Genomic DNA, 27,133 nt, shown 5'->3' with positions numbered 1-27,133 from the left:
AGTTGATGCGTGTAGAATTTTGCGTTCAGGACTTTTAGCACCTTTATTAGTTTTCTATAAGAATCTGGATCAGTCGGCAGAATTTTAACTTGATTGTTTTTAATTTTTAGTTGATAGTCTTCTTTATTGACAACTTCCTCGATGGCCTTAATCATTGCTTGAATATCGATGACATCGTTAATGAAGATTGGTGGCGGGAGAGGCATTTTTTCTTGGCTTGATTCTGTTTCTGTTGCATCCATAGAATAATGTGTGGATTTTAGTATTTCGAATCTATTGTAAGTAGAGATATTTATATCTTTGTTAAGCGAATCTAGCTTGTGTTTTGTGTTATCATTTATGTGATTTAGAAGGTAGGACGGATCATCCTTTTGCCACGGAGGAGGGAGGAGAATCCATTCCTTATAACTTTGTTCGAATGAGCTTGTTCGAAATGTTTGGGTCATTTTCGAGCTAGTTAATTCAAATTAAAACAACTAGTCAAGAGGCTATGATTTGGATTGGAGATTAGAAGTGTGATTATTAAGTTTAGAAGCACCTGTTTTATTTTGGTTTAACTTCACTTTCGACGGAGGGTCGTCACTTGTACTGTACTAGGTACTGGGCACACACATATTCACACTTCGGCAGTCGATGACTGAATGCGCGAATGCGAAGTTGAACATATTTTAGCATATTTTTACACGGTTATTTTGACGCTATGTTTTATATACGCATGGACCGCTGGATTCCTAAAGACTTTTATTTTTGAATTTGACACGCCAAAAACTATTAAAAGACTATTTTGTATTCCCTAAAGGGAAATTAAATCCAGCACGAATTATCCGAAAAAATTCATCTAAGAAAATGCAAACGGAATTATCGCACAACTTATTAGTAGCGCTCCGGTAACCGACTATGGATCTAAACCTTATCTAATCAGTTATCGGGGGAGATGTGCATTTTTAAGAAATTTTAAGTATCTATCGTTTCCATTGAATGCAACTGAGATGCAAATATCTCCACGAAATTAAAATCTGTTCCAAGAATTGCGTATAGTGCGTATAATGACAATAGCGACACTCAATTAACACGGTATTCGTCGGTACTACGATATCGCTCATTTTCGACTGCACTCGTAAAACATCGTTGACGATGGTACTGTCATCAGTAGGCGAAAATGGGAAACATATTTAACCCTTCGTAAGTTCGTAAACTACAAATGCACTGTGCGCACGTTGATTTCGGTCATTTTGCCTGGAGATCTCCGATCTGACGTACAGGGGAGAGGCCCGCGATTTTTAACATCGGTACTACAAAAGTGTATATATATCATCTCGTCATACAGGAATTGTAATATTAATTAGCGTTTAAATAATCTTCTACGGTGAAAAAGGATACAAATAATCGTCGATTAAGAAAAGTACGATGGCAGACTATGTGATTGGTGACACAAAACCGGCAGATATACCTCTACCGGATGATGGCCTTTCAGCAGCACAATTATTCGCTGCCGGCGACGGTCTTACGTATAATGATTTTATTATTTTACCCGGTTACATTGATTTTACCGCCGATGAGGTTGATTTATTATCGCCGTTAACGAAGAAGATTATGATTAAAGCACCGCTGGTATCATCTCCCATGGACACAGTTACAGAATCCGACATGGCTATTGCCATGGCTCTGTGTGGAGGAATCGGAATAATACATCATAATTGTACGCCCGAGTATCAAGCCAATGAAGTACATAAGGTATATATATATATTTTAATTTAAATATTTTCGTTTGTCTAGTATAATCGCTAAATATTTATTGCAACTCACGATTTCGCTCAAATTTTCTATTCATATAGATGAATTGCAGGTTTCATCTCATCTTATATATCTATGATTTTTTTATTTGAACAATAACATTAGTGTTTAATGATAGCATATAGATTAACAGTAAATAATATCCTGTCAGGAAAAATTATTAAGGAAGCTTTATAGGGGATTTCTTCTACTTTATTGAATTAGCATACTGATCTCATTTATGCTTATATTTTCTCATAATTCTTATATTAAAAATAAGGAAGTAACTGTAGGTTTTTAAATTTTCAAATTGTACATTAATGTGTTTAAACTTTTTTATCTAATTTTTGTGATTCTAGGTCAAAAAATATAAACATGGTTTCATTAGAGATCCAGTAGTCTTATCACCCAATCACACAGTCAAAGACGTCCTAAATGTGAAAGCTGAACATGGCTTTTCTGGTGTTCCTATTACAAATACAGGAAAAGTTGGGGGAAAACTATTGGGTATTATAACATCTAGAGATATTGACTTTTTGGAAAGTACAACAAATCAACAATACATAAAATTGGAATCAATAATGACAAAATTAGAAAATTTAATCACTGCAACTGCTGGTGTTACATTACAAGAAGCAAATGTAATTCTTGAGAAGTCTAAAAAAGGGAAGCTTCCAATCGTCAATGAAAAAGGGGAATTAGTATCTTTAATGGCAAGAACTGATTTGAAAAAAAACCGTAGTTATCCAAATGCCAGTAAAGATGAGAACAAACAATTGTTAGTTGGTGCTGCTATTGGCACACGTAATGCTGATAAACAAAGACTGCAACATCTTACTACAGCTGGTGTTGATGTTATTGTTTTGGATTCTTCTCAAGGCAATTCCAAATATCAAATTGATATGATTAAGTACATTAAATCAGAATATCCAGAATTGCAGGTAATTGCAGGAAATGTTGTAACAACTATGCAAGCTAAAAATCTTATAGAAGCTGGAGCAGATGCTTTAAGAGTTGGGATGGGTTGTGGATCTATTTGTATTACTCAAGAAGTTATGGCTGTGGGAAGACCTCAAGCAACTGCTGTATATAAAGTTGCAGAATATGCAAGGAAATTTGGTGTACCTATTATAGCTGATGGTGGTATTCAATCTATTGGGCACATTATTAAAAGCTTAAGTTTAGGTGCTAGCACAGTTATGATGGGATCTTTATTGGCTGGCACCTCAGAGGCACCAGGTGAATATTTTTTTAGTGATGGTGTACGTCTAAAGAAATATAGAGGTATGGGCTCCTTAGAAGCTATGAATAGAAAAGATGCACATGGCTCAGCAATGGATAGGTACTTTCATAATGAAATGGATAAATTGAAAGTAGCTCAAGGTGTTAGTGGCTCAATAGTTGACAAAGGAACTGTTTTAAAATTCTTACCCTATCTATTATGTGGCATTAAGCATGGATGTCAAGATATTGGAGCAAAATCTATCTCTACCTTGAGATCTATGATGTATAGTGGAGAATTAAAATTTGAAAGAAGGACACATTCTGCTCAACAAGAAGGAAATGTACATAGCCTTTTCTCATATGAAAAAAGACTTTTTTAAATAGGTAAATATTAAATGAGCACCTTACAAAAGGAGAAGTACCTGCATTTAATTGCATATGATTTGTCAATTTTAACAAATTATTCCCTGAATTATGTGAACTCACATATTTGCTTATACCTAAACATATAACCATGCAAAAATATTTTATGAACAATTTGTTTTTTGATAATGGACAAGTGAAATTTACTTCACGATTATTTTACATGTAATGTACTTACATCATAATGTATTTACAAGATACAATGTGTATTTTTTACACATACGTGTGTAAGAAAAATTGATTGATACAAGAGAGGAATTTCACTTGCAATTAATTTATAAAAAATCCTATAAATTTACATAAAAAATTTTTTCACATTTCTTTAATAATTCAATTTATTATTACATGTATGTACATATATGCCATCCTTTAAGTAGATTAATCTGTTTGATTGATATTACATTTATGACTGAATTGTTAAATAAGTTATAACTGTATATTACTGTAATATTCTTTTCTTATTGCATTCTTTGTATCCGATTTATATCCCAAAATCTATATTGTTTGAAATTCCCATGAAATCACATTAACATTTCGATAAAATTAATATGTAAAAAAATAAAAGGTATGTAGTATCCTTAAAAATCTACAATGCAGCAAGAAAAGGATAAAGAAAACAAATCCAGAATTTACATGCCAAACTATGGGAACACTATTGGAAAGAAATTTAATCAACTTAATTGTTTATTAGTTGTATATTCATTCCTACTGTAAAGTGATAAAACAATATTACTAGATTCCAGTGTTATATTTTATCAGCTATTTTAATATAATTTATCAAAATATATTTTTATGATTCTGATTTAATATAAGCTATCTTTTGAGATGAAAGATTTAAGCCCAAGTACTTAAACTAAGTCAATTAATTATATAATCCTAAATATACGAATTAAAAAAATACAATACACCATTTTATTATAGTCAACCGCAAATTTTATACAGATGTTATAACAAAATTGTATATTTGAAATAAACCCCTAACTAATGTTAAATATATCTCGTATACTTTATTACTATATATTCCATACAAGTGTTTGCATTGAATAAAATAAATCATTAAAATATATCGAACGTTTATTTAAACCATGACATACCGTTATGTATCGCGCTTTTTGAACATAACCTAAAAGTTATCCCGCAACCACTACAAAAACAAGAGATCGAAGAAGTGTGAGATTTTTAAACAATGGTTTTATGTAACGTAGAATGTTTAGAAAGAATTTCAAATTACTTAGATGTTTCACCGCTACCACTAGAAATGCAAGAAAATGTAAAATAATAAATTTTGTATGAAAATAAATTACTTTCGAGATCGCGATTTTTATATTATTTTATATTATTTTATAGGTAATCGTTACTACGGAAAGGGAATCAAATGAAAAGATAGAAGGGTTTAGTACTATAATTCAACTGTTGATTGAAAATTCGAAGTATCCTGACATACTTGGTATTGACAATGAAATGAAAGCATTATCACGTCAGTGGCTGGAATATGCAGTTGTCTGTGTTAATTACGCTGATACTCCTGCTAATGCAAAAAGAGTCTTGCAGGTAATTAAAATCCAATTTATCCAATTATTTATCTAATAAAATTAAAAAAATACAAAATTACACTGATTGAGTTAGAAATGTACATAATATATACAGAATTTCATTTTTATAGGAATTAAATGTTACATTAAGAGACAAGACATATTTAACCGGTACAGAGAAAACCATTGCTGATGTTACATTGTATTATGCTCTACATTCAATAATGGTAATGAAAATAAAGTGCAATAAGTAGAGCATGGGAATCCTTAGTAGATTGTATGGATCAATCTAATCTCTTTGACCTATTTTTGTGTTGCAGCGAGAATTAACTCATCAAGAGAAAGCTCAATATGTACATGTCTCAAGATGGTTTGATAACATGCAACAAGAAGAAAAGTTAAGACAGCAATTAGATTTAATTTCTTTTGATTTGTTACATCTATTTTTATGAATAAAATAAAGAAAGAGTAGTAATTTTATAGACATTACATATTATTGTTAAAATAACTTCAGGAACAATAACAGACAGTTACATATTTATTTGTCAACTTATGGAAATAGAAGTAACTAAATTGATAAAATATAAAATTTAAAGCATAATGTATTTCTTGTGTCACATATGATAATCTTTTTACATTAGTTCAAAGATAACAATAGCAACCTAGTATCACAGAATAAATCTTTTTAATATATTGAAAAATGTGATTGTTTTTTTGTTTTAAATAGACAAATCGCGCATGTTAATTTTCGCAACTTAGAGCTGATTCTTATATCTCGTCTATGCTCTAAGCAATTACAGTATTACCTTATTAACTACTCACATATGCGTATGTATGCATTCATATTTTATTATTACAAAGTATAGGATAGACCTGCCCTGACATCTTACGGAACCTCGTGTTATATGTTCTAAAATACCGATTGTTCAGGTCAAAGTTCAGAGAAACAGAGGTTTTACTATGCTTTCTACCATCTAAAATCTAGAGCGCTGAGTGTAATTTATATATACGTATATTCAAATCAACCGCGGAAGTTAATAAAGTTACTAATATTAATTACTAATTGAATCGTAATATTTGATGGGTAATATCAAATAATATGAGTTAATTGGTTGTTATCATAATTATAATTTTATGTAATTAAAAAATTTATTAGACTATTAGCAAGACTGCCACTGATTTTTGAAATTATCAAGTATCAGATCGAATGGGAAATTTTTTATCTTTTTGGCAGTGTATAATGAAATAATGCTTGTTTTTAATTAAATAATTTTATTCTTCAAAATAATTTCCATTATATTCAACAAAATTCTTTAATAGACAAATATAATAGATTCTATTTATAATCACTATTCCATTCAGGCATATAGTATTAAGTAGAATAGATGATTCGTAATACCCAGATAATACGTGATTAGTTTTTATTGATTTATTAAATTTGTTGTTTCAAAGATGTTAATAATTTAATGTATAACCAAAACATGCATATTAAGTATAATTTATTTTTTAATTTTTTTCAATATCTCTCAATGAAATTAAGCATATATACAATTAACAGAAACATTTGAAATTTAATTTAAAATTAATAGTTGTTTTAATGTTACTACCTTTATTAACATCTTTCAAACAATTTCAATATTCAATTGTATAGTGACATAATGATGTATTGTACATGTATAGGTATATATATAGCACATAAGACTAAAAGGTACTACATCTAATACTTTATGTTTGATTTTCCTAACTTAGCTTTAATTTATCAATAAATAAGAATAAATATTTAATCAGTCTTAAATAGAGAAAATAATATAAATAATAATTGATCTGAAATAATATATGCATTTTGTACTTTCCATAACTTTACATATAAAATATTGCATATCATTCCGTAAGTTATGTTTATATATGTTGTACTTTTATATATCTTTTCTGTTTAGAAAATTAGAAAATAAGAATTTATGCTTTGTTAAATATGGATCTCTTTAAACAAGCCAGTTATATCATTGTTTTAAACTACATAACTATAAGATTCACATTTTCGTATTTTGATATCATTAGTTGAAAATATTATTTTTTATATCATCACACAACATAAATTACTTACTACTACTAATTAAATTAATAATATTAGTCAATATAAATAATAATAAATATGATCACTGTAGAATGTTATACAATCCTTTTTAAAGTACATAAACACTACCATATTATTATGATACTTCTAACGTATTAAAGACACATGTAGACAAAAATTAGTATTCCATTTAATATTCCAATCAAATAATTTATTTGTACTCCTGATACCTTTGAAAATCTGAAAAAGAAATAAGATATATGTAATAGAAAAAGCAATTAAAAAGTTATATAAAAAAATACTCAAGTTACATAATATATAAATGACATGATTAAATATTACTTAATTTAATTACGTACAGTAATTATATACAGTAAATTTTCCAAACTTTAACTTACCTTTGTTTAGAGGGACTAAAAGGGGAAGGTGGATTGATTCCAGGAATACTGCTATCTTTGTAAATTATAAACCAAGTAAAACCCATCATAATAAGACCACATACTGCTGCTTTTATTAGCCATCCATATGTTTTAAAAAATGATGTCATTACATTCACAACATCATCGTATTGACTACCATTGACAAATTTGTCACTTATAGTTGTTAACTGTTTTACTTTGAACTCTGATATATCAGATATACGTGATAAATCAAATACATTGAATATGTTTGAAAATATAGACGTTGATGATGCTACATATTTAACGTTATTTTGCAGCTGTAAAATACTACCTAAAGAGATGATATGAAAATATCAACAGTTACAATAATATATAAATTATTTAACATGCAATGCTGCAACAAGTTTATTTCTATATGTCTAAACTTATTAATAGAATAAAAAAAATTCCATTTGTAGTTTTAATTGTAATAATGTAAATAATAGATAACATATCAGATCAGTTTACAGAGCATATTCTATTTAGAATGTATTAAGACACATTGAAAAGAAATTAAATTCGCAAATTAGATTGCAAATGACGCAACATTGCACAAGTATATTAAAGCATAAATTTTACATTATTATTTGAAGCTTGTCAATACGAAGATATTGAAAAAAAGTTATCATAAACGATACATTCTTTATGTTTAATAAATTTTATATCAAGATAAATATACACAAAGCATAAATACATGCAACATGAATTAACACACACAGTAATTTTACAAGACAAACTTCTTAATAAAAAAAATACGACTGAACATTACTTACCATAATTTATATATATTTTTCCCAAGACAATAGACAATGATACCATAAACAGCACTAAACTGAAATTCTGTTCATTTATTTGTAATCTTTTCCATAACCTCACTGGTACAGTGCAATTTTTGTTTGTCACTAAATCGTTAGTTCTATTTAAACGTGAATTTAGATTTTTTTCACCCATTTCGATTTCCAATTATAAAACACATATACATTTATATCGAACATTCAAAAGATTGTGAATGACAAGTGAAGTGATACGTATCACCAAAAATAACAGTGAATAATAATAACACACATAAATAGCACTCGATTCATACATATACCTCCACACGTAAAACTCTTGCGCATGCGTATTAGAAACGATTATTCAGGACTGTATTATACGATTTATATTCAAATTCAAAATACCATATTTTAAGTACTATATTAATTTTTTGTGAATTCTACACAGAATTTAAAAATATGTGGATATTATAGAAAATAACTAAAATGAATGATCAATAAATTTAAATTTTGTAGTTTATATGTCTATTATAATACTATAATTTGTTTCTTTATAATTTATTTATTATTTGCAATAATAATATCTTAAATATATAGTTGTAAAATAATATGTTTAATATGTTGTATTAAAAACCCACGTAAATGATAATGCACATCGCAGCAACGCTCCTGCAGTTATACGATTATGGAGGGGTGAAAGAGGTTTCAGTTAACCGCAGTCGTCATTCGCTTAGCGGCGAAGACGTTGTGTTTGAAGGAGCTGGACTCCACAAGGAACAAGTTATTTGTATTTAGACGTATATGGAACCATAAATCAAGCATATATATTTATTATTTAAAAAATGGCAACACAAGAGGAAATTGGTATTGGAGATTTGGTCCTTTTGGATGAAATCACATTGGAAAAAATTGTGGAAAATTTACGAATTAGGTAAGATCATGTTTTGACTAGTGATGAATAAGGCGGTAAATCAGGAAATTGGCGGGAGATTGAGGAATACAAGTTACTTTTCCTTTAAAAAACGTGACAGGTGTCCTGTTTATGTTCGATAGTGTTAGTATTTCGTAGATAATCCACCAAGAGGGCGTGGCTAACCGTATAGCAGGTGGTTGCAATTCGGTTTCGTTATTTGGATTTGAACTTGACCTATATATAATACCCATGATATAATAGAATACACGAAAATTTTGTACTGAGATCACCCTCAAATAATAATATACTCCTGAACATGGATTTTATTTCCATAACTATGAATTTATGCATTTCTTTCCGTTTTTATATTTATATAAAATCGTTAATTATAATACATATTTTAATGTGTTTACATTTTTATATAGAAAGCTATTAATATATGTTTAAGATATTTAGTTTTATAATAAGTAATATTTAAGTCTTATCTTGTTCCGTATTCTATGAGTCATCGTCTTCGGTTCTTTGGTATCTTAAACTTTACATGATACTTAACTAACTGTTCTTGATAATAAAAATGTGTACAATTTCTTTTATTCTTTGTATAGAACACATATTTAATTACATTTCATTTAAAAATGAGATACTTATTCTGTTTATAAATAAATACATATATTCTTTAAAGTAAAGGTCATTCGAAAAAATGTATAGTTCTAAGCGCGCGATTGATAACGAAAATAGATAACGCAACTTAGTATAATGAATTGTATACGTTTGTATTGTAAATTGTTGTATACGTAATAGGTAGAATACGTAGTAAACGTATTTAATTTTTAACCTTAATATATGATTATATTATAACACTTAATAAATAAACTAAAACATTAGTTGCGTTTAATGATAAAAAGATAATTGATAAGACGATAAAATTTATTTTTCAAAAATAAAAACAAGTTAAGCACGTATACATATCAAAGTTCTGTTGAATTATATTTATTTTCTTACTTATATTACTTATATTCAATTTTATTTTAGATACAATGGTGGAAAAATTTATACGTACATTGGAGAAGTATGTATCAGCATAAATCCATACAGAAGTGTAAATATATATGACAATGATTATATTAATAAATATAAAGGTAAAAGATCATATTTCACATAGTAACGTCATAATCACATGTTGACGAAACAAAATAATTAAAAATTATCAGATAATATATAAGAACAATTTTAAAAATTATATTTTAGATAGAGAATTATTTGAAAATCCACCACATATTTTTGCAATTGCTGATGCAGTGCACAGAGAAATGAAGCAACAACGTCGTGATACTTGTATTGTAATTAGTGGAGAATCTGGTTCTGGTAAAACAGAAGCAAGTAAAATTATTATGAAATATATTGCTGCAGTTACCAATTTAAGCGGTCAACAAGAAATAGAAAGGTATATAGATTATTCAAGAATAGTATGTTATTGTTAAATTTTCCGAAGTCATTTCATTTGTATTTAGAATTTTGTATCTATAGCATCTAATATTATATTTTCTCATCTGTCAGAGTAAAAAATATTCTTATACAATCTAATTCAATACTGGAAGCTTTTGGAAATGCAAAAACAAATAGAAATGATAATTCATCTCGGTTTGGAAAATACATGGATATAGATTTTAATTTTAAAGGTGATCCAATTGGTGGTCATGTTACTAACTATTTATTGGAAAAGTCGAGAGTTGTATATCAGCAAAATGGTGAACGGAATTTTCATTGTTTCTACCAGGTATTAACAATAATTTCATTGTATATTATTTTTCTTCACTGCACATAAAGTATTGTATTTGCAAAACGGTTTACTTAAAATTTGCAGTTATTAAATGGTTCCAGTGAAACAGAGTTAAATAAATTACGTCTAGTACGAGATCCAGCTGCTTATTTCTATGTTTGTGCTGGAAATTGTAATAAAACCAATGCAACTGATAAAAGTGACTATAAAACAGTTACTTCAGCTATGTCTACTCTTGGATTTACTCAAAATGAAGTGCAGACGATCTGGAATATTATTGCTGGCATATTACATTTGGTTTGTTGTAACTAAAATAATGAAGAAAATTAGAAAGTTACTATTTCATTTCTAATATGAAATTTGGTTTGCAGGGCAACATTACTTTTAAACTTATTGACGATAAACTTTTCATTGAAAATAGAACTGCTTTAAACGATACAGCAAATTTATTTTCTATTAGTGTACAGGAATTAAGTACAGCTCTTACACAAAGAGTTATTGCAGCAGGTGGAGAAGTTATGCAAAAAACTCATACTTCAACAGAGGCAGAATATGGTAGAGATGCCTTTGCTAAGGTAATATTTGCTTTTATAGTTATTTGTTTCCCATGTTTAAAAAATAAGTAAATATTACTTAAATTTTTATTAAATAATAAAAACTAAATTATGTTTTAGGCTGTATATGAAAGGTTATTTACTGAAATTGTATCTCGTGTTAATAGTGCAATTAATGTAAATGATACAGAAGCTTATAAAAGATATAGAACAGTAATTGGAGTACTTGACATATATGGTTTTGAAATTTTTGATGTAAATAGTTTTGAACAATTCTGTATTAATTACTGTAATGAAAAATTACAACAATTGTTCATTGGTAAGAAAATTTTACATAAACTTATTATATTGAAAAAATTAAATAGACATTTAATATTTTAGAATTGGTATTAAAACAAGAACAAGAAGAATATAAAAGGGAAGGTATTGCATGGCAAAATATTGATTATTTCAATAATCAAATAATTTGTGACTTAGTAGAGCAACCTCATAAAGGAATGATAGCAATTATGGATGAAGCTTGCCTTAATGTCGGCAAAGTTACAGATGAAGTCAGTTTTCTTAATTTATCATATTGATATTCATTATTTATTATATACTATGCTTACAAAGATTATGATTATTCTGTATAACAAATTATTTCTAGATGCTTCTAGAAGCTATGGATCAAAAATTACTTGATCATAAACATTATGCCTCTCGACAATTGAAGCCAATGGATAAAGAACTTCAACATAAAATTCAATTTAAGATTAAACACTATGCTGGAGATGTAATATATAATATTAATGGCTTTTTAGATAAAAATAAAGATACGTTATTTCAGGATTTTAAACGTTTACTTTATAAAAGCAGTAATCCAATAGTTAGCAAAATGTGGCCTGAAGGTGCACAAAATATTCTAAAAGTATGTAAATACATTTACTACATAATTGTGTATTACATTATCTTTATTGTTATAATATTTTATTTTAGACAACAAAAAGGCCTTTAACAGCTGGAACTCTTTTCCGTAATTCCATGATAGCTCTGGTTAAGAACCTAACAAGCAAAGAACCATTTTATGTGAGGTGTATAAAACCTAATGAAGTTAAATCACCAGTTGTATTTGATCAAGAAAGAGTAAATCATCAAGCACGATATTTAGGTCTTCTAGAAAATGTATTAGTTAGAAGAGCAGGTTTTGTGTATCGTCAACGATATGACACATTTTTAAAACGGTATCTGTCTATTTATGTATATGCAGAAAAGTAATGTGATTATTACATAACGAAATTTTTAAAATTATATTACCAATGAAATTGTCTTTATCAGGTATAAGATGATATCTCAATACACTTGGCCAAATTTTAGAGGTGGTAGTGACAAAGATGGTGTACGTACTTTAATGGATGAAAAAGGTTTTAGTAATGATGTAAAATATGGACATACTAAAATATTTATTCGTTCGCCACAAACACTTTTTGCATTAGAAAAGGTCAGCGTTATTTAATTTTGTCTATTTAAAATTACGCAAATATTGAAACTAATCCTTCAAAACATATTTATTTTTAGGCACGTAGCGATTTGATCCCGGGTATTGTAATATTATTACAAAAACAATGGAGAGGATATTTATGCCGTCAAAAGTATAAAAAGATGAAAGCTGCCCTTGTTATAATGAAACATTATCAAAAATATAAAATGTACACCTATATCAAGGAATTAGAAAAAATGTTTCAAAATGCAAAAACAATGCGGGATTACGGTAAACATTTAACTTGGCCCTGTGAAAATTTTGCTGTGAGACACATAATATTTGCTTTAAAAATGATGTATGAAAGATGGTGGGCATGGATGATTCTCAGACTTATTCCTAGAGAGGATTGGCCTCAACTACGATTGAAGGTATATATATCATCAATCAAGATAGCTAATTCTTAATTCCAATTTTTAACATTAATGCAATCTCAGATGGCTGCGGGCGTAGTTTTGCGTTCAAAGCGACTTCATTGGGGACAAGATAGACGTTGGGAGGGGAATTATCTTTCCAAACCAGATGAAAATCCTCAAAGTGATATTTTTAATTCTTCAATAAATAATCTTCGCAATACTGATCATTTTAAAGCAGTTTTATTTAGTGCATTTATTAGAAAAACCAACAGGTTTGTATTAATGTTTGCTGTTACATTACATGCTGAATTTTATCAATTTTATTATAAGTAAATTATAATTATAGATTTAATAAACCAAAGGATCGTGTATTAGTAGTTACTGAACATGCAATATACAAGCTTGAAAGTTCTAAATTTAAAAATATGAAAAAAGGCATGCCAATAACGGAAATAACAGGTTTAAGCGTATCACCTGGAAAAGATCAGCTTATAACAATTCATTCAAATCGAGGAAATGATTTTATTATGTCAATTATTGCTAAAGATGATAGAGTTGGAGAACTTGTTGGTATTTTAAGTAATAAATATAATCAGTGAGTACATATTTATTGTTTAAAATTTTATATGCAAAGCTTCGCTGCTTGAATATATATTAAAATATTATATTTTATGCTAGATTACGTTCTGCTGATCTACAAATTACAGTGGATGTAAAATTTAAATGTATGCTAGGAAATAAGAGTAGAGTATTACGAGTAGAAGTACATCCTGAAGTTCATGAACCAACGTTCAAAAAAGATGGTGAAAATATCATATATGTCATTCCGCCGTCAGTCGGTATAATTGATGGAAGTGCTAATACAAGGTTCAGAACCGCTAACTAAAATAATCCTTTCAACTGCCTTTCTAATATTTTATCATAAATATTAAGGTTAAATTATTATATATACTAATAATGTTACTACAAAAGTATTTTTTGAAAATATCTTTTTATATATTCATACATCTATTAATGTACAAATAATATTAGGAATATTAATAGGGTCGTAAGTTAAAAACAAGTGACAATACAGTAATATAGTAACATAAAGCATTTTTAGTGCAAATACGCGAGTATTTTACGAGTATCATACAAATACTGTATCAAATAAGTAATGGAAAGACTTTATTATATTGTTTAACAAAACTCCTTTATGTAAATACGTACAAAATTAAATCCATTAAAAGTAGTGCATTTCAAATTGTAAGAATTAAATGCATTACTTATGTGAATAAGTTGTAAATTTCTAAATTGAAATGATACATAGGTCTTAAGAGAATTAACACAGTATTGCTTTAAAAAAGTATCATTCTTTGGTACAGTAGTCTTAATACATATTTACCAATGTGGCATTTTACTTAAAATATTTTTGAAAATATATTTTTACACCATCGTTGAATATTTATATATTATGTGAAAATTTAATAAGATTTATAAAAAATACAATTTATATGTATGTTAAAACTAATATATAGATTAATCAAAATTTTAACACTATTAAGCATAAATAATAGATAGCATAATAAAAAAATAAATATCAATGAAAAATTTGTCACATAATTATTGCATTAAAAATTTTCTAATTATGTTAATGTTATGTTTTAATAATGCTGTACGAGTTGAGATAAAAGATGTAATACGATATAGCACATCATAAAATGGTGCCATTGTTAAAAAATAAATTAACATTTTTACATATTTTTATTTATGTATACAATTATATAAATAACCATAAGCAGAAATAATAAATCATTTACGTACGACAAAAAATGTTTCTAAATTGAAAATGTTTTTCCATAAGTTAAAAGATACGAATTTCTTTATTTATTATATTTTTTATTGTTGGTGTAATAGAATACATTTTTTATACAAAATAATAAGGTAATCTAATCAATGCGTTGGTATAGATATATATATCCTAATTCTTTTGGTGGATTTTCAGATAATGCAACCTGCAATAAACGATTTAAATGAGTGCATTTACTATATTAGAATATATTTTATACTTGCAATACATACTTTGTCATCATTGTATATTACCCATCGATTATCTTTCAGAAGATGACACACGTAATGTCCTACCATTGTCGATGTACCCATATGTGATATAAATCCTACTAATTTATATTCTAAAATATGAAAATACAATAATTATTTCGATATGAGTAATTCTTTGCATTATTAAATACTGAAAAGCGAACATACGATCGATTCCGTCTTTAAATACTTCTTTGGAATGTTTTGGTTTGTCTTCAACTTCTAAAGCATCCAATTCATTTTGATGACTAAAAATCCAATCTGCTGCGCGTTCTAAATTGTTATCAGTCGCTTTAAGCGCTTTTGTTGCTTGTTCTCTTGTGAAACTCATTCCCATTAGCATAGCCACAGCATCTTCATTTGCCATAAATTTATCTTTTTCTAAGATTGAATAAACAAAAACAAATATGAATGTCATTAAATTCATTTATAGGGAAATTTGAAAAAAAAAGGATTAGTTACCTGGTATAACATCAATTCCGGGTGGTACAAACGGATCCGCAAAATCCGAATCCGCGATATGTTCCATTAACCAGTTTGTGGCTGCTTCTAAACCACGATTCTCCGTAAAATAGAGAGCTCTTTCACAGGCTTCTGGTGGAAATCCCATATCTGTCAACTGATTCAATATCACGGAATCATAAACAAGTGGCGGAGGTTCGGTACCAACTGTTTCCGGTAATAATTCTTCTGTTGGTTGCAAACCAAAACCTCGAAGAGAACTTAAGTTTAGTATGTCTGGCATTTCCACTGCTACATCTAACTTCATTGGTGTCCAATCTTCTTTCATCGTGAACTTTTTTAAATGAATTAATAGATAATCCGGGAAAGTAGAGAGTCTAGTCGTTCTATAAAAGAGTACGCTTATATTATATATATTATATTTAATTATGTACAATAAAACATTATATGCATCATAACTTACTTCTGCGCTGTTGTCTTTTCATTTAAAGCTGAACTATAAAATTGCTCCACTGTCTCTGACCGAATAAATGTTTGCAAACAAGATGATAGTTTTATGCGTGGTCTGACAAGCGCATTTGTATCCAATTTTTGTCCTTTTGCTTCAGTTTCGCTTTTCAATGCTTCATAAGCTGCGACTTCATCCTATATGCAATATATGTTAAGTAAATGTACATTTTTTAATTGAGATATATGAGTTATATAAATTATTTACCTTATTTACGGCAGTTTCTACAGGTATTGGAAGTGGTAGTAAGTATTCAGTACGATAAGTGTACTTTACTTTGTTAGACCGACTACACTGATACCTTTCTTCAACTTGGAATTTAAAACAATCAGTAGGATTCGTTTGATGACGACTGTGACGCTGTGCGATCAATTTCCTGATATTAGTATTGTAACTTCATATGAAAACTGAAGTAGATTATTTTTATATATCTATTAAAAATATAAAATGTGACAATATTACATCTATGATATTTATGATGTGAAGAAAGAATTCTTGCGCATCTTGCTGTCGATTTGAAGAAAATCCGGCGTGTCCACGGCCGACTAAAGTTTTAAACATCCGTGGTGGAATACCTTGACGTGATTCGTGTTCATTGTTTGTATCTGGAGGAACTGAGTATTTACCACAAAGTAAACCAACTCCAAGCTTAGTCCTATAATATTAATTTCTTGTATCTTAAAATTGGTAAGTAAATTTGTATGCCATATTTTTATTTTTTCTTAACTTACATTTGAACATTAAAATCATTTGCTGGATCAGTGTAATTCTGCTGAAATATCTCTGGTACATCATCTACAAATCTGAAATTCAAATTCCTCTTATTAAACACTGATTCTATTATAAAGAAGGATTTAATGTTTCATTAAAACATTAAATAAATACATAAAAACGTTAATTAAATAATTGTAATAGTACTGATTAAACCTTTCTCCTATACAACATAAAAAGCTTTACACGGTACTATTTGTTTATTTAAAATTAAGTTGCAAACCTTTTGACAAAATCTGGAATCATGAATAACATCTGCATTACACTGTTTAAGTAACAAGAGTTTCCTAAGTTAGCAAGTCCTGTATATCCAGGTCCATACAAAGGTGTTAATTTACTTGCTGCTTCTTGAAGTGCAACCCATTCACCAAATCTTTGATTGAGATCTAATTCAAGCTCTATCATAGATTTATCAGTTTTTTCCATTTGAGCAATATTAATACCCCAATGAGCTAAATGTGCTACTAAATTTGGATCTTCCACCATATCATCTTCATCATATGAAAACACATCTGCTTTTCCTTCTTTGGTTATAGTTCCTAATTTCACTGCTAATGGGTAACCTGTTAATGTATAATGTTCTACTGCATGATCGTTTCCTCCTGTTCCATCATAAAATTTACGTCCACAGAGAATACTGCCATCAGTTAAATTAAGCCAGAGATTTTGAGTTAAATCACATTTTTCACACTTCCATCCACTAGGTGGTATCTTTTTCCCATTATCTAATTGTTTAAGATTTGCTGCATGTCTAAGAATTTGATAATTATTTAAAATAATGATAAAAAGAATATTTTTTAAATTAGTACATACTTGAACTTTTGTTCTTACTTTGAAACTGCCTTTATTTCTCCATCCCAAGTTCCAGCCAATGCTTCTACTTCTGCTACTTTTGTTGCGGATTCTGCTTCTAATATAGATTTAATTGCAACTTCTACCTATATACATCAAATTTTTTATGTAATTTTTTATTGTTCCTACTTTTTATTCCTTTTTTTTTATGTAAAACTTACTTTTTGTGGTAAATTGTCTGTTGGATATGGTATTGCAATAAAATTTGGTAGAATAACAATTTGATAAGATTCATGGTATGTATATTTTTGTTGATCTGGTGTAAATCCATCTGTTGTTCCTATTGCTAATCTAGTAATTTTCTTTTCGGGGCCATCTCCTTGATGTTTAGAAGGAATCTATAAATATTAACACATATTTTGTGTTATATATAAGCAATTCGTATTTTGTACTAACATATTTTTTAAGATTTTTTTTTAGATATAGTAAAGTACTCACCTCTTTTCTTTTTCTTTTAATATGTAGAAACACAGGATTTTTTGTTAATTGATAATAATGTTGTACATAATCATGACCTAATCCCAAGAACGTGGTAAGATTAACATACAAACCAGTAGAAGTATCCTTAAAAGAAAAAACAATGAAAATAATTACATTATCATTGTATTATTTTCTCTAATTATAAGATCGTCGTGACATCTTACTGGAGTATCAAAAGAATAAACACACTCATCCTTATATATTTTATCATTTTTCTGTGGTACCCTAATATTGGATAAATGTTTCATCAATTCCTCCATTATAAAGAAAATGTGATCACCATAAAAAAAATAAAATGTCCGAACAAATTGAAAAATAACCAAGTTAAAGATCACCGGCTCGTCGTATTGATGATATGCGTGATTTGAGGAATGAGAAGAAGGAACCGGAATATATTCGACTCTTCTCGTTTCTCTTTAAAAACCAGTGGTGCTCAATGGTAATCACACGATTTTCATATTTCAATTTAGTACAATATCTTTAAGTGACTCATGCCACTTAAAAGAACACCATGAAAAAGAAATATATTATTGTAGTTTATAGTTTTTGATTAAATAACTGAAATTATTTGTCTCTTCTAATTTTTAATTTTTATAGATTTAAACTTATATTGCAAGAATGCATGAAACAGAACAAGCCTTGCTGTTTCGGTGAATAGTTGTTTGAGCAGACGGTACACAGATGTTATATATGTATGTGATGATTCATACTGTCATTAACCTAAAATAAAGTTCATATTTTATTTACTGGGAAATGATCACGTAAATTTTGTGCATAAAAAGTATTTAATCAAATTATGCGTATCATTTATTATATATCCTTATTATAATTTGCATTTACTTTTGCAACAATGGAAAAAGAAAGGTAATTTAATCTTTTTTTCTAATTGTATGTGCTTATTTATGAAAATATAACTAATTTCTAGGTTTATCAATTTAAAATTATACGCAATAGTATAATTAAGTTTAGTTGTAAAATTAGTTGTAATTTTAAGTTATTTAATAATATGCTATGTACTGTAAATGAATCTGTCAGGTTTACAATGCTCCTTTTGGATTCAGGAGAAATATTTTTTGAAGATTATAGTGTTCAAATGAAACTTGTTGATAATTCTACTTCAGAAGAACAAACATGGAGAGATGGAAGATTAAAATTCTGTTCAAAATCCTTAGTATTTGTAAATAAAGATATTAATCAGCCTTTAATTAAAATTCAACTCAAAGAAACTATAGCCATTGATCAATGTCAATCCAACAATGATCTAGAAAAGTTTGTATTTTTAACTTTTAATATACCACTATAATAGTTTTCTTGCATTAACAATCTTTATTTTATTTACAAGATGTAGCAATATATTAATAGTTCAATGCAAACAGTATGTGAAAATGTTGGAGAAAAATATACTTGCACCATATAAATTCATACATCAAAATACTACTTTTCATTTTTACTTTAATTATGCAAAAATAGATGATTGTCTTCCACAAATCCTACAATTATTTAGAGCAGCTACTTTGCCAACAGCTGAACAAAATGCAATGGTATATTTTAAAATCATTATATATATTATTATACTAAAGTCTCTAAAATAATGTTACTAAATTATTATTCTTATGTAGATTATGGCGATTGTACATTCTCGACAATCTAGAGTATCATTTGATACATCATGGTTAGGAGATTTATATGAGCAGGTAGTGTTAGAAACTCAAGCAAATAAAGTATTGCCTCTTGTTATAAATCCAGGAAGAATACTTTTAACAACTTCAAGAATTTATTTTCAACCTTATAATAATTTAGATCAAGTATGTATCTTATAATGTCAATGAATTTAAGCAAGTTATTAAAAGAATAATTTTATGATTTTAGCATCCAGTTTTAAAAATACAACTGAATGATATTATTAATATTAATAAACGACGATTCCTTCTAAGCCAAATTGTAAGTATAGCTTTGTACATCAATGTCTAATCATTGTAGTTTGATATAGATATTTTAAAATTGGTTTAAACATAGGGGCTTGAAATAAAGTGGTTACGACAGCCTGAAAATAAAGTTGAACATCTATTTATATCATTAAAAACTCAAAATGACAGGGATGAATTATACACAAAATTATTAAACCAACCTACAGTTTCTTTAGAAAGAGTACCTCAGGATCAAATGACTATGAGGTGGCAAAATGGTTCTTTGTCAAATTATGATTATCTCTTGTACATTAATAGGTAAATTTTATTTTAATAAATAATTGAAATATTTAATTGTACAGTTTAACTTAAATATTATTTTTCAGTTTGGCAGATAGAACTTTTCATGATTTAACTCAGTATCCAGTTATGCCTTGGGTATTACAAGATTACACATCTGCTACATTGGATTTAAATGATCCTAGTATTTATAGAGATCTTTCAAAGCCTATTGGAGCTCTTGAGCCAAATCGGTTAGAAAGATTAAAGGTGTATTTCTTTTTTGATGTGCAAAATATATATGTCAGGAGTGAGATAATGGTGTTAGTATGTTTTAGGAACGATATTTGGAAATGTCAGAACCAAAATTTTTGTATGGTTCTCATTACAGTGCCCCAGGATTTGTATTATTTTATTTAGTACGAAAATATCCTCAGTACATGCTTTGTTTACAAAATGGAAGATTTGATCATCCAGATAGAATGTTTAATAGGTATGTGTTTTTTTTTTAAATATATGTTGCTATGATTTTTCGAAAGTATTAAATTTATGAACATTAAGGAAATATATATATTGTTGACTCTAGTAGTGATAATAAATGTATGTGTATAAAATTTTTGGTTGCACAGACAAGGTAAAATTTTATGGTAATTGCTTATTATACTGTAAAAATAATTACTCTGTCGACTCTGCAGAATCGATTTTTTGTTTCACTCTTACCAACAAAAACACCTAACAGTGTAGCTGACGTTTGGAAAAATGTTTTGGTGAACATGTCTGACTTTAAAGAACTGATCCCAGAATTTTATGACACAAACAATGGTGGTGATTTTTTAATAAATAGTTACGGCATTGATTTTGGATATCGACATGATGGAACAAAAATAGGAGATGTACAGTTACCACCATGGGCAAACGGTATGTATTTTTTAATTCATAAGAAATAATTATTTGTAGTTTAATATGAATTAGTTATCAAATTTTAGGACCAGCTCATTTTGTACAAGTATTAAGAAGTGCGTTAGAGAGTGATTATGTTTCTCAAAATCTTCATCACTGGATTGATTTAATTTTTGGATATAAACAAAGAGGAATTGAAGCAGAGAAAGCTAATAATGGTAAACTATTTAATTATGAAAGTTGACATACAAATAACATTTATTTTATAATATACTGCATTTCAGTATTTTTCTATTTATGCTATGAAGGAGCAGTTAACTTAGACACTATTAAAGATATTAATGATAGGCATGGTTTGGAAATACAAATTATGGAGTTTGGTCAAATACCAAAACAAATTTTTACTTTACCACACCCCAAACGTTCTATACTTACTCTGGATAAATTGCATATTAAAACTACTTCAGCATCAGCTGCAAGTGAAACAGGTATATGATATATAGTCTCAATTTAAATAAATTAAAAGTTAATGAAATATAAATGTATTATAAATATGTGTAATAAAAAATAATTTCTTTCAGTAGATAAAGAAAATCCTATAGAAAAGACTTTTGAATTACATGAATTAATAATGTTTCAATCTCATAAAGAAAGTGTAAGTAGCATTATCATACAGAATAAGGAAGAAATTAATGAAGTAATATCAGTTGGACAAGATGGAATGCTTAAATTATATAGTATAAAAAATAAAAAATTAACACGTAATGTATCTTTATCATCATTACCACTTTCCTCTTGTGTATCATATTATACATCTTCTCATCGCAATATATTAGTTGCTGGATCCTGGGACAATTCACTGTAAGCATGTTAAATAAATATTTCATATATGTATTTCACTCTTTTATTAATTAATTTTTTTTATAGGATATTTTACGATATTGAATTTGGTAGAGTAATAGATATACTACAAGGACATGAAGATGCTGTTTCTTGTTTAGCATTAAGTGATAGTCGTAAGATTATTATCTCTGGTTCATGGGATTGTACAGCAAAAGTATGGAAAAGCTATTCTTCTGGGACAAAAATTAAACCAGCTGAGTGCCTTATTGCACAACTAGATCATGATTCTAAAGTAACTTGCATCAATATATCAGGGTAACATTACTTTTCTTATGGTTTGCAAGTAATATTAAATAGTATGTTTAAAAAATCTTTATTGGTGGAATATTTATAGAGATGAAACATTATTGGTATCTGGCACAGAAGATGGAGAAATTTTTTTATGGAATATGGATACATATCATCTGCAATTTACTGCAAAAGGTACATTTCATGATAACTATCTTCTCGATTTTAAGAGGCATATTCACTTTATTTCCTTTTCTACAGCACATAATTGTAAAATAAATGCAATGGTGTTTGATCAAGAAGGAAAAAGCATAATTTCATGTGCAGAGGATAAAATACTAAATATAATTGATATTCATACAAGTACTCAGATTTATCGTACAACTATAGAATACGAACCTCTAACACTAACATGGTTCAGAAGTTTTTTATTAATAGGAGATAGTAATGGTAATATTAATGTTTGGAACCGCCAAGGAGCAGTTTTTATTACACAAATACATTGCCATAATGGTACAGTATTCTATATATTAATAAATTAATTCCTTGTATTTACATTGGAATATTCGATACTTAAAATTTAATTTACATATGACTTTACTGATAATTAAGAATACAGTCATTTTTTAGGTCCAATTAATACATTATCAGTATCAACAGAAAATAATATAGTCTTAACTGGTGGAAAAGACAGGAAGATAATCGTATGGGATTGTAAAAATGTATAATTCATATTGTAATATCTGCAATGTGACTGAAATATTCCTTAGTTATAAATTTCACTATCAGTTTATAGCAAAACTTTTCATCTTAGTAAATATAATATAGCAGAAAAAGCTGTATCTAATACATACATGCCGTATTCATTTGAAATTGTTGTAATATTCGTTGAAAGTCTAACATTTGTTGCATATTATAATATTTCATCATATTTTATGTCATACTGTTACACATTCCTAACGGTTTATAAAAAGTCTCAAATACAAACATTATACATACATTTAAAATACTGTTTCTTTAACATATTCTTTTTGTAAACTTGAGTCTACAACAAATTTTTATACATAAATTTATATATACTGATATGTAGTACATAGTTTTTATAAGTTCTTTGGATGTATTTCATAAATTTATTTCCTAACATTCAGTCTTATTCTTTTATGAAAACATAAATCTAAATACAAAGAACATAAAATTAATTAAATAATAAAAGTAATTTGCAATTGCATTTATAAATCTAAAAAAGTAAATAAAAAGTAAAAACTTGCAACTTAATCTACAAAATGTGAACATAATGTGCGTTTTGAATTATATGTAAATTGAATGTTCAATATTCATGACTTTATATTCTTCATATAGCATATGATGTCATATTACTTCGAATGCTTTCACTAATAATTGTAATTTCATTATTGCTAAAGAAAATAAATTCTATTTATTTTGGTATACTTTCTGTATAGTTTTTCACATATGTTTAAATAAACATTTCATAAAAATAAATTATGTAATACAAATGTTAATTGTGTAATCTACTATTACTGCCACTAATTTTTCATATATTCATATACACATACTTGTTTGTTTTATTTATTTTCTTTTATTTACTACTATTTATTTGAGTGATTCAATTCATTATTTAATGATAAATTTGAATCACCTAATTGTTTCAACTGTTCATATGTTATAAAAAATATGATATTCCATGGTCCCATTCTAAACCAAGTAGGTACAAAACCTTTGTATAAGGCTAAAAATCCTTCATTTTTAAAAGTCTACAAAAAAAATAAAATCTGTATGATATTATTAAAAAGGACAAAACATATGTACATAATATTTTAAACCATATACCTGTACAAAGCAATCTATGCTACCATTATAAATATGAGGTGGTAACATGCCACTTGCAGTAGGTATCCTTCTTTGATTCATTAAACGTGTCTGTAACAATTTCATTTAAGTAAAAAATACAGATGATAAAATATTTACTAACTATACTTACACGCACAACATCTATAGGAGTAGAAGCTATTGCACTTCCCATACTAGCTATAAAACTGGACCTGAAATATATAATTACATGTTTATGTGAATATATATATGTGTATATTCAATAGCAATTTTGAAGCCCTGTTTCATTCTACCAAATTAAAGCAACCCTTATCCAGGCTCTTGAAATTCAAATATACAATGTGATATATACAATATTATAACTTGTAAAAAAGATCTGTATGGTATATTTTAGAACTTACTATAAAATGTTCAATACATAGAAAAAATATACATAAAGAAAATAAAGAAAACAAAAGCAAACTATGTATTCAACCTTGTATATAATTCTGTAAATAAATTTGCATGAAATGGTAAGTGAAACGATTGATTATGCAATTCAAGATGATTAGACATCTGGATAACAGTTTTAACAATTTATATACAAACAAGAAATATTAAACATAACTTCCATTTCGATTCTCTGTGGTCATCTCAATGTCCACGTACTGAATGTGCCCATGTGCACCACAGTGTGAAAGAACCTGGAAATAAAATTTTTCACTTTTAGAAAAATGTTACTTCCTTTTTAATTAAGTATAAAACTATAAGTATAAAAGATATTATTAATATTGCTAAATCGAAATTATTTGAGTTATTTAATTCATTATCTGCTACTCCGAGAAAAATATTTATACTGTACAATACAAACATGAATATCAAAATTAAAATACAGAAAATTTTGTTTGTTAGTTATACACATTTATCATGTGTATATGACCAAAGTCATAGGATAGAAAAATTTAGGAGATATAATAAATAATACTAATATTAAAAATTATAAACATTATTTAAAAAATTGTAACATAAAATAAACAAGATATGTTTAGATATACTCACATGACATCACATACTGTAAAAGATCACATGAAATATGTTTGCTTTAAAAACATTATTGAACATTTGTTAGTATGATAATGGTGTGATAAATATTTTGTGATAAACAGAATTAGCCCGGATAAGGGTTTATTTATTATTTACGTATTAATATTAAAAGAAAGACTAATACACAATTTATACTTGTTTTCAAATAAACTATTTTTAATACAATAATATACATCTATTTGTATAATGATATCAAAGAACAATATAAAATTAAATAAAATATATAGATACAGTTTACTTACACAAAATGATTACTAATACTATCTCCCAATAGAACCATAAACTTTTTTTTACTGTAATCATATATAGGCAATTCTACAGCTGCAATAATTGCTGCTCTTTGAGCAGTAGGTCCTACACCCTGCATATAAATTTTTGTGTATAAAATTACGTAAATATTGTTAAAATTTATATTAATTAATTTACGTACCCTCCATAAACCGCAAATACCTTCATGTTGATATACATCTTGAAAACAACCAAACAATGTTAAATTTGAGTTAATTCCAGTTACTTGCATACGAACTTTAACTACATCAGTTGGATTAGCTATAGCACTTGAGATAGCACCAGCTAATGCAGCACATATAACATTTATAACAACTAGATCATCTGTTTTCCACTTGTCCATAGCTGCTTTTTTTAAAGAATAATAGGTACCGAATTTTATAGTTCCATAAGTAGCTTGCCTTAAAATAGCTGAACTAATCCTGTATAATAAAAAAATGAGTACTAATAAAATAATCCTATCTAGTAGTCAAATGAAATATTGTAATAATATATATATGTATGTATATAAATCAAACTTCTTTTTACCCAGAATATAGAGCTTTAAAACCTTCTTGTTGTGATATTTGAAATAAAGCATCTGTCATACCAGAATATTTTAGATGCGCATATTTTTGATCAAATTTTTGTCCTTGGATTTGAAGACGTGTTTTTGTTGTGTCTAATGGAAAAGTACCTAACCAGAAATATATTTATAAAAACGATGAGTAAATAAGTTATTGATAGATAAATAATCTTTTAGAATACAATTATTGTAATATAACACCACATACCTAATTCTGCAACAATCGAAGCTAAACCCCCATAGATAAAAGGTTTCCAATCATTCCACTGACTTTCTCCCATTACAACGTTTAGCTTATGGTTAATAGATATAAATTACTTTTAACACAATAAATTTGATTTGTAAATTTTATAATATGCTTTGAAATATTAATATTAAAAATATTAACGACACCGTGTATAAAATGATTAAAAAGCTAATGAAATAAATGCATTCCAGTAAGATTAACTGACTTTAAAATTACTTCAAGCGACTTTTTAACACTGCATTTACAGAAATACGAATAAACAATACAAAAAACACATGTACATATATTTCTTTATAAAACTAATATAAGATTTTTTATTTAACACTAATCTTCTAAAAATGTCACTATTGTAATCACAAACAGTATAATCAGTAT

The 27,133-nt window shown here is 27.6% G+C and overlaps 7 protein-coding genes across 8 annotated transcripts; 4 read left to right on the top strand and 3 right to left on the bottom strand.

Annotated features, from left to right (window-relative positions):
* The first annotated feature begins 1,174 nt into the window (after positions 1-1,174).
* Ras (Inosine-5'-monophosphate dehydrogenase ras) lies at positions 1,175-4,414 on the top strand. The gene is made up of 2 exons (XM_072013199.1): positions 1,175-1,734; positions 2,133-4,414. The coding sequence occupies exons 1-2, from the start codon at positions 1,408-1,410 to the stop codon at positions 3,375-3,377; spliced, it is 1,572 nt and encodes a 523-aa protein (XP_071869300.1). The 5' UTR covers positions 1,175-1,407; the 3' UTR covers positions 3,378-4,414.
* Positions 4,415-4,554: 140 nt separating this feature from the next.
* Positions 4,555-5,653, top strand: Aimp3 (aaRS-interacting multifunctional protein 3). The gene is made up of 4 exons (XM_072013215.1): positions 4,555-4,690; positions 4,768-4,971; positions 5,084-5,179; positions 5,273-5,653. Exons 1-4 carry the CDS (start codon positions 4,607-4,609, stop codon positions 5,402-5,404), a joined length of 516 nt encoding a protein of 171 aa, XP_071869316.1. The 5' UTR covers positions 4,555-4,606; the 3' UTR covers positions 5,405-5,653.
* Positions 4,973-8,551, bottom strand: LOC139992407 (ADP-ribosylation factor-like protein 6-interacting protein 6). The gene is made up of 3 exons (XM_072013214.1): positions 8,240-8,551; positions 7,425-7,758; positions 4,973-7,266 (listed from the first exon to the last, which is right to left on the bottom strand). Exons 1-3 carry the CDS (start codon positions 8,415-8,417, stop codon positions 7,182-7,184), a joined length of 597 nt encoding a protein of 198 aa, XP_071869315.1. The 5' UTR covers positions 8,418-8,551; the 3' UTR covers positions 4,973-7,181.
* A 399-nt stretch (positions 8,552-8,950) lies between these two features.
* Myo31df (Unconventional myosin ID) lies at positions 8,951-15,388 on the top strand. The gene is made up of 15 exons (XM_072013059.1): positions 8,951-9,170; positions 10,185-10,291; positions 10,401-10,596; positions 10,710-10,929; positions 11,017-11,229; positions 11,304-11,507; positions 11,607-11,805; positions 11,868-12,037; positions 12,133-12,393; positions 12,462-12,706; positions 12,801-12,963; positions 13,041-13,373; positions 13,440-13,630; positions 13,705-13,953; positions 14,037-15,388. Exons 1-15 carry the CDS (start codon positions 9,082-9,084, stop codon positions 14,242-14,244), a joined length of 3,048 nt encoding a protein of 1,015 aa, XP_071869160.1. The 5' UTR covers positions 8,951-9,081; the 3' UTR covers positions 14,245-15,388.
* Positions 15,221-18,920, bottom strand: Usp5 (ubiquitin specific protease 5). The gene is made up of 13 exons (XM_072013077.1): positions 18,675-18,920; positions 18,469-18,594; positions 18,192-18,368; positions 18,010-18,116; positions 17,402-17,929; positions 17,139-17,210; positions 16,870-17,062; positions 16,615-16,767; positions 16,363-16,544; positions 15,900-16,285; positions 15,606-15,818; positions 15,420-15,529; positions 15,221-15,352 (listed from the first exon to the last, which is right to left on the bottom strand). Exons 1-13 carry the CDS (start codon positions 18,768-18,770, stop codon positions 15,287-15,289), a joined length of 2,409 nt encoding a protein of 802 aa, XP_071869178.1. The 5' UTR covers positions 18,771-18,920; the 3' UTR covers positions 15,221-15,286.
* Positions 18,921-19,090: 170 nt separating this feature from the next.
* On the top strand, positions 19,091-23,734 carry LOC139992324 (protein FAN). Its single transcript, XM_072013062.1, has 16 exons — positions 19,091-19,374; positions 19,546-19,779; positions 19,853-20,051; positions 20,130-20,315; positions 20,380-20,451; positions 20,527-20,735; positions 20,804-20,966; positions 21,035-21,189; positions 21,436-21,614; positions 21,683-21,814; positions 21,881-22,084; positions 22,178-22,457; positions 22,524-22,754; positions 22,834-22,922; positions 22,989-23,240; positions 23,358-23,734. Exons 1-16 carry the CDS (start codon positions 19,361-19,363, stop codon positions 23,453-23,455), a joined length of 2,697 nt encoding a protein of 898 aa, XP_071869163.1. The 5' UTR covers positions 19,091-19,360; the 3' UTR covers positions 23,456-23,734.
* Bmcp (uncoupling protein Bmcp mitochondrial) lies at positions 23,184-27,127 on the bottom strand. Of its 2 annotated transcripts, none has more exons than XM_072013146.1 (8): positions 26,905-27,127; positions 26,720-26,804; positions 26,475-26,607; positions 26,089-26,368; positions 25,901-26,019; positions 24,727-24,787; positions 24,576-24,665; positions 23,184-24,499 (listed from the first exon to the last, which is right to left on the bottom strand). In XM_072013146.1, the coding sequence occupies exons 2-8, from the start codon at positions 26,790-26,792 to the stop codon at positions 24,335-24,337; spliced, it is 921 nt and encodes a 306-aa protein (XP_071869247.1). In that variant the 5' UTR covers positions 26,793-26,804; positions 26,905-27,127; the 3' UTR covers positions 23,184-24,334. The 2 variants fall into 2 exon arrangements, with proteins under 2 accessions (XP_071869247.1, XP_071869246.1); XM_072013145.1 differs by having other exon boundaries at positions 26,475-26,622; positions 26,905-27,120.
* Between the last annotated feature and the right edge of the window lie 6 nt (positions 27,128-27,133).

This window comes from Bombus fervidus, chromosome 11, assembly GCF_041682495.2.
Source record: "Bombus fervidus isolate BK054 chromosome 11, iyBomFerv1, whole genome shotgun sequence".
NCBI lineage: Eukaryota > Metazoa > Arthropoda > Insecta > Hymenoptera > Apidae > Bombus > Bombus fervidus.
Note: the sequence above shows the minus strand (reverse complement) of the source record. Positions and strands in the feature narration are given on the sequence as shown.